Source organism: Trachurus japonicus, chromosome 21 (assembly GCF_045865225.1).
Source record: "Trachurus japonicus isolate A0001 chromosome 21, Traja_1.0".
Classification (NCBI taxonomy): domain Eukaryota; kingdom Metazoa; phylum Chordata; class Actinopteri; order Carangiformes; family Carangidae; genus Trachurus; species Trachurus japonicus.
The window spans coordinates 28,555,302-28,571,543 of NC_140927.1; the positions used below are offsets into that span (position 1 = coordinate 28,555,302).

Below are 16,242 nucleotides of genomic sequence, written 5' to 3' on the forward strand. Positions count from 1 at the left end.
TTCACCCCTCCTTGAACCGCCACCTTACCGTGGTGGAGGGGTTTGAGCACCCGAATGATCCTGGGAGCTATGTTGTCCGGGGCTTAATGCCCCTGGTAGGGTCTCCCAAGGCAAACAGGTCCTAGGTGACGGGTCAGACTAAGAGCGGTTCCAAAACCCCCCATGAGTGACAAAATACCAAGGACGTTCACGTCGCCCGGATCGGCGTCACCGGGGCCCCACCCTGGAGCCAGGCCTGGGGTTGGGGCTCGCAGGCGAGCGCCTGGTGGCCGGGTCTCCGCCCATGGGACCCGGCCGGGCCCAGCCCGAAGGAGCGACGTGGGCCCGCCTTCCAGTAGGCCCACCACCCGCAGGAAGGACCATGAGGGGTCGGTGCCGTGTGTTTTGGGTGGCAGCCGTGGGCGAGGGCCCCGGCGACCCAATCCCCGGACAACGACTCTGGCTTTAGGGACATGGAATGTCACCTCGCTGGGGGGGAAAGAGCCTGAGCTCGTGCGGGAGGCTGAGAGGTATCGACTAGAGATAGTCGGGCTCACCTCCACGCACAGCCTGGGCTCTGGAACCCAACTCCTTGAGAGAGGCTGGACTCTCTTCCACTCTGGAGTTGCCCATGGTGAGAGGCGGCGAGCTGGTGTGGGCTTGCTCATAGCCCCCCAGCTCAGCCGCCATGTGTTGGAGTTCTCCCCACTGAACGAGAGGGTCGTTTCCCTGCGCCTTCGGGTCGCCTCTCTCACGGTTGTCTCGGCCTACGGGCCGAACGGCAGTGCAGAGTACCCGGCCTTCCTGGAGGCCCTGGGAGGGGTGCTGGAAAGTGCTCCAACCGGGGACTCCATCGTTCTGCTGGGGGACTTCAACGCTCACGTGGGCAGCGACAGTGTTACCTGGAGAGGTGTGATTGGGAGGAACGGCCTCCCCGATCTGAACCCGAGCGGTGTTTTGTTATTGGACTTCTGTGCTAGCCACAGTTTGTCCATAACGAACACCATGTTCAGGCATAAGGGTGTCCATCAGTGCACGTGGCACCAGGACACCCTAGGCCGGAGGTCAATGATCGACTTTGTAGTCGTGTCATCTGATCTCCGGCCGTATGTCTTGGACACTCGGGTGAAGAGAGGGGCTGAGCTGTCAACTGATCACCATCTGGTGGTGAGTTGGATCCGCTGGCAGGGGAGGAAGCTGGTCAGACTTGGCAGACCCAAGCGTATCGTGAGGGTCTGCTGGGAACGTTTGGCAGAATCCCCTGTCAGGGAGGTCTTCAACTCCCACCTCCGGGAGAGCTTTGACCGGATTCCGAGGGAGGCCGGAGACATTGAGTCTGAATGGACCATGTTCTCCACTTCCATTGTTGACGCGGCCGTCCGGAGCTGTGGCCGTAAGGTCTCCGGTGCTTGTCGTGGCGGTAATCCCCGAACCCGGTGGTGGACACCAGAAGTAAGGGATGCCGTCAAGCTGAAGAAGGAGTCCTACCGAGCCTGGCTAGCTCGGGGGACTCCCGAGGCAGCTGACGGGTACCGGCAGGCCAAGCGGACGGCAGCCCGGGCGGTCGCGGAAGCAAAAACTCGGGTCTGGGAAAAGTTCGGGGAGGCCATGGAGGAGGACTACCGGTCGGCCTCGAGGAAATTCTGGCAAACCGTCCGACGCCTCAGGAGGGGGAAGCAGTGCTCCGCCAACACTGTTTACAGTGGAGGAGGGGAGCTGTTGACCTCGACTGGGGATATCGTCGGACGGTGGAAGGAATACTTCGAGGTTCTCCTCAATCCCACTGACACGCCTTCCGTCGAGGAAGCAGAGGCTAAGGACTCAGAGGTTGATTCATTCATCACCCAAGCTGAAGTCACTGAGGTAGTCCGGAAGCTCCTCAGTGGCAAGGCACCGGGGGTGGATGAGATCCGCCCTGAGTACCTCAAGTCTCTGGATGTTGCGGGGCTGTCGTGGCTGACACGCCTCTGCAGCATCGCGTGGCAGTCGGGGACAGTGCCTCTGGACTGGCAGACCGGGGTGGTGGTCCCTCTCTTCAAAAAGGGGGACCGGAGGGTGTGTTCCAACTACCGGGGGATCACACTCCTCAGCCTCCCGGGGAAAGTCTATTCCAGGGTGCTGGAGAGGAGAATTCGGCCGATAGTCGAACCTCGGATTCAGGAGGAACAATGCGGTTTTCGTCCTGGCCGTGGAACGCTGGACCAGCTCTACACCCTCCGCAGGGTGCTCGAGGGTGCATGGGAGTTTGCCCAACCAGTCCACATGTGTTTTGTGGACTTGGAGAAGGCTTTCGACCGTGTCCCACGTGGCATCCTGTGGGAGGTGCTCCGAGAGTATGGGGTCGGAGGCCCTCTGCTGAGGGCTGTACGGTCCCTGTATGACCGGAGCAGGAGCTTGGTTCGCATTGCCGGCAGTAAGTCAGACCTGTTCCCGGTGCGTGTTGGACTCCGGCAGGGCTGCCCTTTGTCACCGGTTCTGTTCATTATTTATATGGACAGAATTTCTAGGCACAGCCAAGGGCCGGAGGGGGTACGGTTCGGGAGCCGCTTGATTTCATCTCTGCTTTTTGCAGATGATGTGGTCTTGTTGGCTCCCTCGAGCCAGGACCTTCAGCATGCAGTGGGGCGGTTTGCAGCCGAGTGTGAAGCAGCTGGGATGAGAATCAGCACCTCTAAGTCCGAGGCCATGGTTCTCGACCAGAAAAAGGTGGCTTGCACCCTCCAGGTCGGGGGAGAGTTCCTGCCTCAGGTGGAGGAGTTTAAGTATCTTGGGGTCTTGTTCACGAGTGAGGGGAGAACGGAGCGCGAGATCGACAGGCGGATCGGTGCGGCGGCCGCAGTAATGCGGTCATTGTATCGGTCCGTCGTGGTGAAGAAGGAGCTGAGCCGAAAGGCAAAGCTCTCGATTTACCGGTCGATCTACGTTCCCACCCTCACCTATGGTCATGAACTCTGGGTCATGACCGAAAGAACGGGATCCCGGATACAAGCGGCCGAAATGAGTTTCCTCCGCAGGGTGGCGGGGCGCTCCCTTAGAGATAGGGTGAGGAGCTCTGTCACCCGGGAAGAGCTCGGAGTAGAGCCGCTGCTCCTCCACATCGAGAGGAGCCAGCTGAGGTGGCTCGGGCACCTGTATAGGATGCCCCCTGGACGCCTCCCTCATGAGGTGTTCCGGGCATGTCCCACCGGGAGGAGGCCCCGAGGAAGACCCAGGACACGCTGGAGTGACTACGTCACTCGGCTGGCCTGGGAACGCCTTGGGGTCCCCCCGGAAGAGCTGGAGGAAGTGTCCGGGGAGAGGGAAGTCTGGGGATCCCTGCTCCGACTGCTGCCCCCGCGACCCGACTCCGGATCAAGCGGATGAAAATGGATGGATGGATGGATGGAACTGATTTCAGTGAACCCATCACAGGCTCTATTTACATTAAATTTGTATGACTGCAGCCAGGTTGCAGTATCTGAAGAGTAACAATGTATTTAATGGCTTTTCTGAACCAAGGGTAGAAAAAAACGTAGATCACAGGGTTCAGACAGGAGTTAATATACAAAAATTATATCTCAAATGCTATATTTGTCGGTGGAACGTAATTGTTGACCTCAACAATAGCACGAATATAATATGGACAGGAGCACAGAAGAAACACAACTACTACAACACCCAGGGTCCTCGCTGCTTTCATTTCAGATTTCTTTGCTGTGTGAACGCTGAAGTGTGACAGCTGCAATTTTAGAGCGCATGGCACCTAATATGTCACAGAGACTCAAGAATAATGTTCATATAACATACTGAACTCACCAACAACAATAGTACAGCCAGAATATTCACATAATTTTTTATTTTTTTTTTGCAGACAATCATGTTTATGTTTTGAATTTACGTGTTGGCATGTGGCGCCACGCAGCTCTCTCTCCCAATCACAGCGTCAGTGGCATTTACGCCTCCGGGTTACCAGTTAACTCACTGAGTGCCATTGACTTATATATACGTCAATCAAAATACAATGCGTGAGTGCCATTGACATATATATACGTCAAACACAATTTTCTGCGGCTGGTAAAGGGGGGCGCTGTCGCGCACACCGAGTAATGTTGGGGCTTCTGTGATGCGTAGAACAAAGAAGACTGTAGATCAGAGCAAGAAGTGAAGAAGAAGAAGAAGAAGACGAGCGCAATCAGTACGCAGATAAAAAAAAGTTGGAAAAAGTTTCTGTGTCTAGAGAAAAACCACGGGCAGAGCCTGGAACAAGTGATCAGAGGATGCAGGAAAGGTAAACTGAGATCAGCACCAAAACGCCGAAGCAAAAGCGAATGGCGGAGTCGAGGGGTCAGTTTCGCCGGCACACACGGGAAGAAATGTTAAACTTCTGTGAACCGGTTGCTGTCTGAAACCGACCCTGAATATAGTGACGACGAACCAAGAGATCAGCACGTTGAGCCGCCTGCCGCGTCCAGCAAAGAGGCTGAAGAACGCCATAACGTCTCCCACCCACGCCGGAGTAGCAGATCAAAGGGATCCACTCCTCAAGTAGTGGAATACACCGCCGATACTTAAGAGACAGACTTTTCAGACCCAGACTCTGAGGAGGGGATGCAGCAGGAGGAGAAGTAGGAGAGGGTGAAGGGGGAGGGGAGGGCAGGTGGGGGGTAAGAGTGGGTGAGGGGGCAGCAACTGCAGGAGGAAAAGTAGAAGAGCAGGCATCACTCTGCAGAGTAGGACTCCTACTTGTTGTTGTATTTTAGTTGTTTTGTTTTTTTTATTGTACAATGAAAAAACATGTGAAATGGAATTTTCAGATGTCTTACATGTTTTTGAAGCCAAAATTAAAACGGATAAATCACTGTTTTTCTTGAGAGACTCTCTTTCACAAGAATGCATTTTTCTCAGCTTTCTAGAAAAAAAGTGGTCTTTTTGGTGCAACCAGGCTCTATTCAACTTAAGATGAATCAAGAATGGAACAAGGTACAAACAAATAGTTTTTTCCCTAATTAAATAGAGAGTCTCCTCTTTCCTTTGAGCTATTTGGTGTTTTCAGAGTCATAGTACAAAATATTCTGTGGGTCTTGAAATATTACTCAAAATGGCCTGAAACGCTGACACAAGTCACTGACCATTTTATAAAAGGGCTGGCACCGCCCCTGCCTACACGCAGATCACGCATAGTGCGTAGGGCCCCGCGATCCAATAGGGGCCCCTTTTTGCACAAAGGATGCGCATATGCACAGCCGTGGTGCGCGCTACTAGATCAGCTGTCAGCGCGAGGCAGGAGAAGAGGGAGAAGAGACCTTTTTTTTTTGTAATCTGACACCGAACGCGCCGTCACGCGTAGATCTGACCAATCACTGGTCAGATGCAGGCACTTGTCAAGCAGCTGCAGGTGAAGACGTGATCACGGCTTCGAAAAGAACCTACGACTCAGGCGCGAGCAAGAGGGGGAAAAAAAGCAAAACAAGAGTAAACTCGTGCTTCTCTCGAAGGTGGGCATTTGTTGAAGTTAGTGCTGCTGGGCCGTATTAACGGCGCCGTTAACACCAGCTGTAGTAAAAATGTAAAACTTTGTGGCGTAAGCAAGCACTAAACCTCCATGCTCAGCACGGCTGCTGCTGCTGCAGGTAGGAGGACAGATGCTAGCCTCCAGTAGATGTGGACTGTGGTCTGCAGGTGAAAGTCATTTTCCAGCGGCCCTTACCATTCATTAAATGTCTTGTTAACACCTTTGTCTGCATGCATTCACCTCTGTTGAAAGCCAGTGGTAAATTTATCAGTTGTTGGTCGTATTTTCGGCTAAACTTTATAATCTATTTTATCTCCACACAAGGATCTGTTGGTGAATTTAATCTGACAGGCAGCTTTGGAGGAGATAGTAGAGATAAATATTGATAGAAATGAGTGTACTTGATACTTTGGTTGACAGAAGGAACTAAATTTGAATGTAGCTACATTTTGAAATATCAGTCTCTTTGGTGCTGAATTAGTATGTTTTATTAGGATTGTAGTTGTAGCCTATATAATAATAATAATAATAATGATGATAATAATGACAATAATAGTAATAATAGATAGCAATAGCAATAGTTTTTTTTAAAATTAATATTAGTATAAGTATAGAACTGCTAAACTGCCAGTATTAGTGGTTGTAGTTTGCATTATAATCGATTATAGGAGTAGAAATAAGCGGCTTGTCTCTCTGCCGTTTGATACACAGCTTGCTTAGCCTAGCCTAGTTAGTTTGAGCTGCAGGTAAAGCTAAAGGGAAGAATTACAAAGTGAAAGTTAGAAAGAGGGAGGAAATGTGGCGAAATGGAGCCGATCATGGTAAATGAAGTGATGGTGAATGTGAGGAGCGGTTCATGAGATGAGTCCGACCCAGTCAGGTCGCCTGTCTCCGGTCGTCATATTTTATGTTCCGACATCAGAAAATGGAGGAAAAACGGAGCACTTCGTGTTGTTTATTCTGCGGTAAACTGTCTCATATGTTGGCTCATCTATGGCGTGAATAACACGCACTAAGGCTCCTGTAGATGCGGGGTTACAGTGTGTGTGTGTGTGTGTGTGTGTGTGTGTGTGTGTGTGTGTACAGCGCTGCACACACAGACACACAGTGTCGGAGCAGTGAAATGTAACAATAACTTGCAGATCACCTGAGTGACGTGAACTCTGCTCGTAGTTGGGTCATTCTACAGGCAAATTTGTGTCCCTGGCAGATATAACAAAAACTGAAACACATTTCTTGTTTTTTATTTTTGGCACACTTACATGACATCAAGAGGAACTTTGAAAAAAATAATTATAGATAACTTATTAATTTTACTATATAAATCATAGGTTTATATGTATTGTTTTAACTATATTCCCATTGTCCCTGGCCCAGATTTGTGACATTCAATCCATCTTAATGTTGAATTTAATTGTGATCTAATAGTAATTTTAATGAAATGTATCATGTATTGTAAGATATATTAGTGTTTTATGTCTTTTTTGATAAAAAGAACACCTGTCCCTTGAGGTCTCAGTCATTTCCACCACACGCCACAAAATGTAACTTTAGGGATGTTTTTTAAAGGTCAAGTATAGTTCTAATTACTCCAACAGTCTTTGTTAGGGGAGCACATGGCTGGAGAGCAGAGTTGGCTCCCTGGAAGGAACTGAAAGTAGAGAAAATCATGGTTTAATGTTTTGAAAACAAAGTATGTTTATTGGTCGTCATTTCCAAACAGCTCATATTTCCTTTGAATGTACAAATAATGTAAAAAATAATATTTGATATTGTGTATTTTGTGTACATTTATTGATAGCTTTAAAGCTGAGATCATCATGCCAACATAGCATGAGATTTTTTTAAAAATGTGACAGAATGTCATTTCCACAACAGTCATTTCCATCACTTTTTTTGGAGGTGACTCAGCAATTTGTATGTCAAATGTCATTTCCAACACGTGAAGTCCTTTCCACCACACATTGTCATTTCCATCACATCACACATAAAATTCATAAAAATTAACAGTCAAACTAATAATATTTTGCAGTTTTGGAAATTATGCAGCTGAAATTTCAATAAATGCTCTGAAAAATGTGATATTTTCATAATTTTGTTTGGAAAAACAACTTTTTTGTGGTGTGATGGAAATGACGCTTTCCACTTAATGTTAGACTAAAATGTCAAAAATCTTATATTATCTAAATAATTTTATCACAACAGCTATCAGAATGTTTTCTATACATAACTGAGAAGTAAAACATCTGAAAAAATGTCTCAAAATATACATTTGATTTTCTAAAATTTTCAAGACCAAATTTGCCCGTGGTTGAAGAATGACCCAGTTACTGTGAGTCAGAGCAATAAAACAGTGAAGTTGTTGATGAATATTTAGCTTTTTACTCTGCTTTGAGACTTTGAGACTGACTGTGAGTGAGCAGAGCAGAGGTTAGTGCGTCGCTGTCTGGCAACCTCGAGTCTGGGGGGTTGGGGAGGGGAAACAGCGCGCTGCTGTGTTTGAATTTCACTGCAGCAACAATTTTTGCCACATTCTTACATACCGCTCCTTTGACAAAATCAAAGTAGGTTTCCAATATCACGTAATTAGGAATCACAACTCCCAGACTGTCTCACCTCCAGACAATTAAAACCATATGTGAAGTGATTAATTACCCGCTGGTTACTAATCCTGGAAAATGTTCAGTTGTGCTTCCATTAGATCTAAATGCTGCTTGCTACACATTCAATATGCACAGGTCATGATGTAGGTCATCTAGCATAGATCCTTTGTAAGAAAAATCATCTTGGTTATATGGCCTATATGTGGTTATACTGTGTTTCAGAGTGACTTTTATCTACTTCCCTTACTTTCCTGACTTTGAGTTGTGTATATTCAGTGTATTGAGGACAACATGAGTATAAATTACTCATCATGGAAAAATAACTGATTTCAGTGAGTCTCTGTCTACATGAAATTGGTCTGACTGCAGCCAGGTTGCAGTATCTGAAGAGTAACAATGTATTTAATGGCTTTTCTGAACCAGGGATAGAAAAAAACATAGATCACAGGGTTTAGACAGGAGTTGAAATACAACAATAACAGCTCAAGGACTGAAGATGTTGCTACAATCAAACTGTTCACCTTGACAAGAGCAGCACGGTAATATGGACAGGAGCACAGAAGAAACACAACTACTACAACACCGAGAGTCCTCGCTGCTTTCATTTCAGATTTCTTTGCTTTTACAGTGTGTGAATGCCGACTTGTGACAGTTGCAATGTGAGAGCGCATGGCACGAGCCTGAGACACAGCCACCACAAATACTCTAAGATACAAAAGTGTAATGACTGAAACGGGGCCTAAAAAGGTCACAACAAGATCAACAACTTCTTCAGCATAAGCACTCATGACTGCACACTCTCCATGACAGGTTTTATACCTGTCTGGTTCTTTGAAGAAATCCCTCATTATCCAACTACTGTGAACAGCAGAAAACATCCAACAGAGAAGAACACAGTACTGAACTCTCCTCAGAGTAACTTTGGTGGAGTAAAACATGGGGTCACAAATTGCCATGTATCGGTCAACTGATATGAGAACCATGTTTCCTACTGAAACACTGACAATGACATAACCGAAAAAGTAAACCACACCACACATAACATCACCCAGGATCCAGCAGCCTTCCAAGACAAGGATTGCAGCTGGCATCTGCACAATACCCACAAGGAAGTCTGCAACAGCCAGGGAGAGGAGGAGGAGGTTGGTGGTGGTGTGGAGCTGCCTGAAAAGAGAGAATATCAACAGTGAACACGCTGATACAAGCATCAGATGTAGAAATATGTGTTAATAAAAGCTGCAACAGTACTGTAACAACATAAATTTATAACAACTGTGGAGACATTTTCAAATAACAATTTTGCATTAATTTACATACATTTTCCTATGTATTCATCATTTTATATCTGGTTTCGCTGTATCTTTTCCATATGGGTATATTGTTCATATCCTGGATAAGAAGGGCTACTTCAAAGCCCTTTCCTCATAGATTGAACCAAAATCATGCAATTATTACATTTTTCATTAGTAACCTATTTTTGTTTATTTTAATTGGATCCCCATTAGTGGCCACTAATCTTCCTGGGGTCCACCGTAAAGTCACATAAAATGTGAAGAAAAGTTAAAATAGAAATACAAATAATAATAATAGAAAAAAGCTTACATTAATGATAATAACAACCATTGCAGCAATAATCAGACATATAATAACAATAAAGTGAAATCAGGTAAGAATAAAATGAAACACAAATAATAATCTAATTCATCAACTTGAAGAAAAAATATATGAATTTCTGTTGCATAGCTGGAAGAAAAAAGCTAATCATTTTATAAGTCATGTAGAGAAATATTATCTCTGCCTGAAGTGGGAGATAGAGATGATGACCAGCAGGTTCAGAACCACAGTAAGCACACTGATGAGGGACAGCAGAAGGTGGATAAATATGGAATCGACGCGAGAGAGCGTTGTCTTCCTGCAGGAGTTGTTGAACTGGGGAAAGCAGAGTTCAGCTTCCTCCAGAGATTCCATATTCAGAGAGAGGACGAACTGCTGAGCTCTGACAGCTCTCTGAGTAAACTCTTTGTAATACAGATCATTTATGTTTTCCTCTTCCACTCCCATATTCAAATTGATTCAGGAAGCAAAATATGTCATCCGTCTATCTATTCCACCTTCTGTGTTGTTGCACAAACTTATAGAATGAATCGCCTTGTTGTTTAGAAAACCAGCATGAGAACAATAGTGACGGACGAGAGTTTCGCTATATATATCTAATTTTTCATGTTACTATATCGCTGTTTAGATCAATCTGATGTTTGTAAAGTCTATAAAACCAATGATTGGACAAGCCAAACATTACTATTTATGTGAGCACATTTTTGTAATTAGTCATGGTTATCATAGATTAGCTATCTCAAAGGAATTTTAAATCGAAAGCAACTGGTTTTGGTTATTTGTTTATAGGAAGACATTTATAACCAAGTCTAGGTTGCTTTCGATTTGAGATACTACCTGGACAAATGAGAATATGCACAGGCCATAGATTAGCCGGGCTAACGGTTACGTGTTTAATTTTAATAACTCAGTGACTCAATAAACGGTCTATGAAAAAATATTTTTTCCAGCGGATATAGTTACAACATGATTGAGCTAACTGGAGTAGTTTCATGTCGTGTCCGACAACGGGAGGGTTTTAACAGCTGACATCCCGATGTTAGCTTTGCTGCCGCCGTTAGCTTAGCTACCGTCGTTAGCTGTCCCTGTAGCTGCAGCCACTGATGCTTTCTAGACACTGTGATTCCCCCAAACTGAATAAATACAACACATTAGGGCTGAAACGATTCCTCGAGTAATTTGAGTACCTCGATTACAAAAAATTGTCCGAGGATTTTTTTCTGCCTCGAGGAATTGTTAATTTAATTGTAGTTCAAGCGGCCGCACGGACTACTTTCAATGTGGCACAACGTGCTTACGTCACCTACGCAAGGGAAGACCGGGGAAGAAAGGAGGAGGAGGAGGAAGCGGACGTACAGGTGTTTGACTGAGGGAGCGGGAAAATGGCAGAGGCGAGGAGAAATAGCGACGATGAAACAGAAGAAAAAGGCGATAAAAAAAGACAGAAAATGTCGAAAGTGTGGGAGCATTTCCGACTGAAAACACACCGTGACGTGCATTCGTTGTAACACGGCCCTTGCATACCACAACAGCACGTCTTCCATGTTGCAGCAGAAAACACCCGGACTCGAGCGGAGGAGCAAAATTTTACAGTATCTTCTTGTTTTGTCATTTTACAATTTTTAACTGTATACCGCAATGCATCATGGGTCAAAACTAATTACAGTAACCTGCTGCATAACTCCGCGGTTACATATTGTAAAATTTACAGCAAGTGTGTTCTGGCATGTAGATGATGTGTATTACAGGTAATTAGGGCCACGGGCAATCGCACCGGGCACTGGTCCCAACAGCTATGAAATAGCTGCAGGGACCAGTGCCCGGGCGAAGCCCGGGCACTACTGTTATTGTGTGGATTTTTTCTTATTATTAGTGTGAATGCTGGAAGCATTCACACTATTGTTATTCAAATCTTTATACTTATTAGTGTGAATGCTGGAAGCATTCACAGTATTGTTATTCTGTTCGGCCATTTTGTTTCTTTAAACTTATTATTATTATTAGGGCCACGGGCAATCGCACCGGGCACTGGTCCCAACAGCTATGAAATAGCTGCAGGGACCAGTGCCCGGGCGAAACTACTGTTATTGTGTGGATTTTTTCTTCTTATTATTATTATTCTCCTTCATCTTCCGGACGATTTTCGATTCGCAACTAGTCCTGCAACTCGAAGAGTTGCAGGACATATTATATATCAAAACGTGCGTCTTGATCGGGATCGGTGTGCTTTTACTTTTCTCAACAGTTTACGAATTTTTCGCGACGTAGTCGCGAAAAACTGCGCAAAAATTTTGCATGTAAGTCAATGGGACGGGCGGAAAAAAAAGAGCGAAAAAGACCAATCATTGGAGTTTAACAAACGTCTACTGCTCAGGCATACTTTCACCTAGAGACTCCATTTAAACTTTAAACAGTAGACACAAGTCTTGTGTATTGTCGTATTACTCCACGTTTTGATAGGTCATATAGTTTTTGATCAATCCCTGATCAATGACCATGATCATTTTTGGAGAAATTATGAGATTATAATGGGTGTGTATTGGACAGAATGTTCGTGTCAGAGTGCGTGACATCATCGGTTAGAGTGGGAGAGAGTGAAGAAACATTCTGTATTTTTTCTGGATAAACTGTGAGCACGGCCACAATTTACACTCTACAGACATAATTTTTTCAGAATTTGTAAGACAAACTTGTTATCTCTCATGTCATGTGCTCAAAATATCAGAGAGACTTACAGAACTTACAGAATCAGCCTCTGAGTGCGGCCACGTCTGTCCCTGCTCCTCATTGAGTCCAATACAAATATTTTCTGAGAGGAGCAGAACGGCCTGATGTTTTAAAACTGCCAGCGTCGCCAAAATATTTACTGTAGAAACACCAAATCGTACCGAAATTTTCAGTAAGTCCTTAGAGCAACGTTGATCTGTGTTTTGTTCTGATAGGAGTTACCGTTTTGTCATGCTAAGCCTAATTGTGAGACCGGTTTAGAGGCAGAAAATGGCTGTTTTTCTCCACGTTTCTGTCTGTCTCAGCCTGCGGGGGCCCCTATCGCCGTGGTAACCTCTTTGATCCTCAGGCCAGAGCTCGTTAACTTCATAAACAATCCACCTGGCGCTCGTTTAAATGTTTATAAACACAGACACAGCTAAATCAGACTGACACAGGATGCAGCTACTAACTAACTATGTGTCAAGTCAGTCACACACACACACACAGACTCTAGAGCCAGCTTCATGTGATTACAGTCACACACACACACACACACAAACACACACACACTTTCATGTGATTAAAACACAGTTAACGTGCAACAGAATTTAAACTTAAACCATGATTTAATCTGGTTTTAAAGTTAAACCTTGTTGGTGTCTCACACACACACACACACACACACACACACACACACACACACACACACACACACACACACACAGTTAACCTAATGTGGTTACAGCTCCTCCATATCAGTGCTTATAGAAAGATGATCATGTGTCTGTCTGATCAGCTCTGTCTTGCGCTTAAGATCGTGGGTTTGATTCCCATGTTGACAGAGATGGCAAAATCGGCAGTAGCCCCGCGGCCCATTCAAAATTTCCCGAGAGGAAATTTTCTAGTTATTATTTTTCCACTTCCGGCCAGATTTCGATGTGCTACTAGTCCTGCAACTCGAAGAGTTGCAGGACATATTATATATCAAAACGTGCGTCTTGATCGGGATCGCTGTGCTATTACTTTTCTCAACAGTTTACGAATTTTTCGCGACGTAGTCGCGAAAAACTGCGCAAAAATTTTGCATGTAAGTCAATGGGACGGGCGGAAAAAAAAGAGCGAAAAAGACCAATCATTGGAGTTTAACAAACGTCTACTGCTCAGGCATACTTTCACCTAGAGACTCCATTTAAACTTTAAACAGTAGACACAAGTCTTGTGTATTGTCGTATTACTCCACGTTTTGATAGGTCATATAGTTTTTGACCAATCCCTGATCAATGACCATGATCATTTTTGGAGAAATTATGAGTTTATAATGGGTGTGTATTGCATGGAATGTTCGTGTCAGAGTGCGTGACATCATCGGTTAGAGTGGGAGAGAGTGAAGAAACATTCTGTATTTTTTCTGGATAAATTGCCACCACGGCCACAATTTACACTCTACAGACATAATTTTTTCAGAATTTGTAAGACAAACTTGTTATCTCTCATGTCATGTGCTCAAAATATCAGAGAGACTTACAGAACTTACAGAATCAGCCTCTGTGTGCGGCCACGTCTGTCCCTGCTCCTCATTGAGTCCAATACAAATATTTTCTGAGAGGAGCAGAACGGCCTGATGTTTTAAAACTGCCAGCGTCGCCAAAATATTTACTGTAGAAACACCAAATCGTACCGAAATTTTCAGTAAGTCCTTAGAGCAACGTTGATCTGTGTTTTGTTCTGATAGGAGTTACCGTTTTGTCATGCTAAGCCTAATTGTGAGGCCGGTTTAGAGGCAGAAAATGGCTGTTTTTCTCCACGTTTCTGTCTGTCTCAGCCTGCGGGGGCCCCTATCGCCGTGGTAACCTCTTTGATCCTCAGGCCAGAGCTCGTTAACTTCATAAACAATCCACCTGGCGCTCGTTTAAATGTTTATAAACACAGACACAGCTAAATCAGACTGACACAGGATGCAGCTACTAACTAACTATGTGTCAAGTCAGTCACACACACACACACACAGACTCTAGAGCCAGCTTCATGTGATTACAGTCACACACACACACACACACATACACACACACACACACACACACACACACACACACAGTTAACCTAATGTGGTTACAGCTCCTCCACATCAGTGCTTATAGAAAGATGATCATGTGTCTGTCTGATCAGCTCTGTCTTGACCTTAAGATCGTGGGTTTGATTCCCATGTTGACAGAGATGGCACAACCCGCAGTAGCTCCCGTGGCCCATTCAAAATTTCCCGAGAGGAAATTTTCTAGTTAGTGTGAATGCTGGAAGCATTCACACTATTGTTATTCAAATCTTTATACTTATTATTATTATTATTATTATTCTTACTTCTTTCACCCTTTTTCAGCAGTTTTCTGCTCCTTCATACTTTGTGCTATTTCAACAATTCATATATCAAAACGTGCAGCTTTTTCAGGACAATATTGCTATTATTTTTCTCTTTCATACTATTTATACTTTTTAAAATATTTAACTTTTTCTGCAATTTTTCTCTCATAGGAAATGAATTGAAACAGTCTTCAAACTCTTCAAATCTTCTGCTTCATTCAGCCTCTAATAGCTTCAGCATACTTTCAGCTACAGACTTCATTCAACTTTTAAACTGTTCACAAACCTTTCAACTATTCAGCTATATCTCAGCTTATTGATATCTTCAACAGTTTCAGATATATGTATAGTTTTAAAATCATTAAAATTTCTGACAAAATTCAGATTTAACATGAAAGTCAATGGGACGGAATGTTCGGACGTTGGCAGTTGGTAGAGTGACAGAGGGTCTAAAAATCCTCTCACATTTTTCTCTCTATCCTGCCAGCACGGCCACAGATTACACTCTACACACATAATTTCGGGCATGTTTGTAGACAAGCTCATCCTTGATCTCTTCATGTGCTCAAAAAACCAGAGAGACGAACACAATTTAAACTGGGAGCCTCCGAGTGCAGCCAGTTTCCTCTCTCCTCTCATTGACTCCCATTCAAAAGTAGGCGCTGATTTTCTAAACGTCCCAAAGTTTCCAACCTGCGACACAATCAACAATTTTTACTCTAGAAACACCAAAGTGACATGGACGCGTTCAGCAAGGTCTTATGGTTCGGAAAATGTAAACCTTTTGCTCGTACTAAGTACAGATTTGTCGTACATTAGATCTGTTTGAGGGTGTCACAGAGCAGTTAAAGCCTATGGTTAAAGCTGCCACCATACCTTAAAGCCACCAGCCACCAGTTACATGGTAACCTCAACATGGCAACCTCACCATGGCAACGTCACCATGGCAACGCACACACATTCTCTCTGTCTGACTGTCTGTCGGTCATACACACACACACACACACACACACACACACACACACACACACACAAATGGACACACACTAACTACCACACACACACACATCCAACACATACACACACACACAAATGGACACACACTCACCATGCATACACATCCAACACACACACACAAATGGACACACACTAACTACTACACACACACACACACACACACACACCATACACACACATCCAACACACACACACACACACACACACAAATGGACACACACTAACTACCACACACACACACAAACACACCCAACAAACATACAACCACTTACCAAACACATACACAATTTACACAATTACACACAAACAGACACACATGCACACACAACAAACACACACACAAATGGACACACACTAACCATACACAAACAGACACACACGTCCAACACACACACATTTCATACAGTTGCCAGGTCAGAACTTTTTGTATATCTTCCTCACTCACACACACACACACACACACACACACACACA

At 44.6% G+C, this 16,242-nt stretch overlaps 1 protein-coding gene across 1 annotated transcript; it reads right to left on the reverse strand.

Moving 5' to 3' along the window:
* Window positions 1-8,417: 8,417 nt before the first annotated feature.
* LOC146965451 (trace amine-associated receptor 13c-like) lies at window positions 8,418-10,041 on the reverse strand. The gene is made up of 2 exons (XM_085765046.1): window positions 9,872-10,041; window positions 8,418-9,237 (listed from the first exon to the last, which is right to left on the reverse strand). Exons 1-2 carry the CDS (start codon window positions 10,039-10,041, stop codon window positions 8,418-8,420), a joined length of 990 nt encoding a protein of 329 aa, XP_085621172.1.
* Window positions 10,042-16,242: the final 6,201 nt, after the last annotated feature.

What these genes read in the sequence shown, in the direction of transcription:
- LOC146965451 (XM_085765046.1), bottom strand. Translation starts at nt 10,041, where the DNA reads ATGGAATCTCTGGAGGAAGCTGAACTCTGCTTTCCCCAGTTCAACAAC. An exon ending in ATCTCTATCTCCCACTTCAG is followed by an intron (nt 9,238 to 9,871) that starts GCAGAGATAATA and finishes CTCTCTTTTCAG; the next exon opens with GCAGCTCCACACCACCACCA.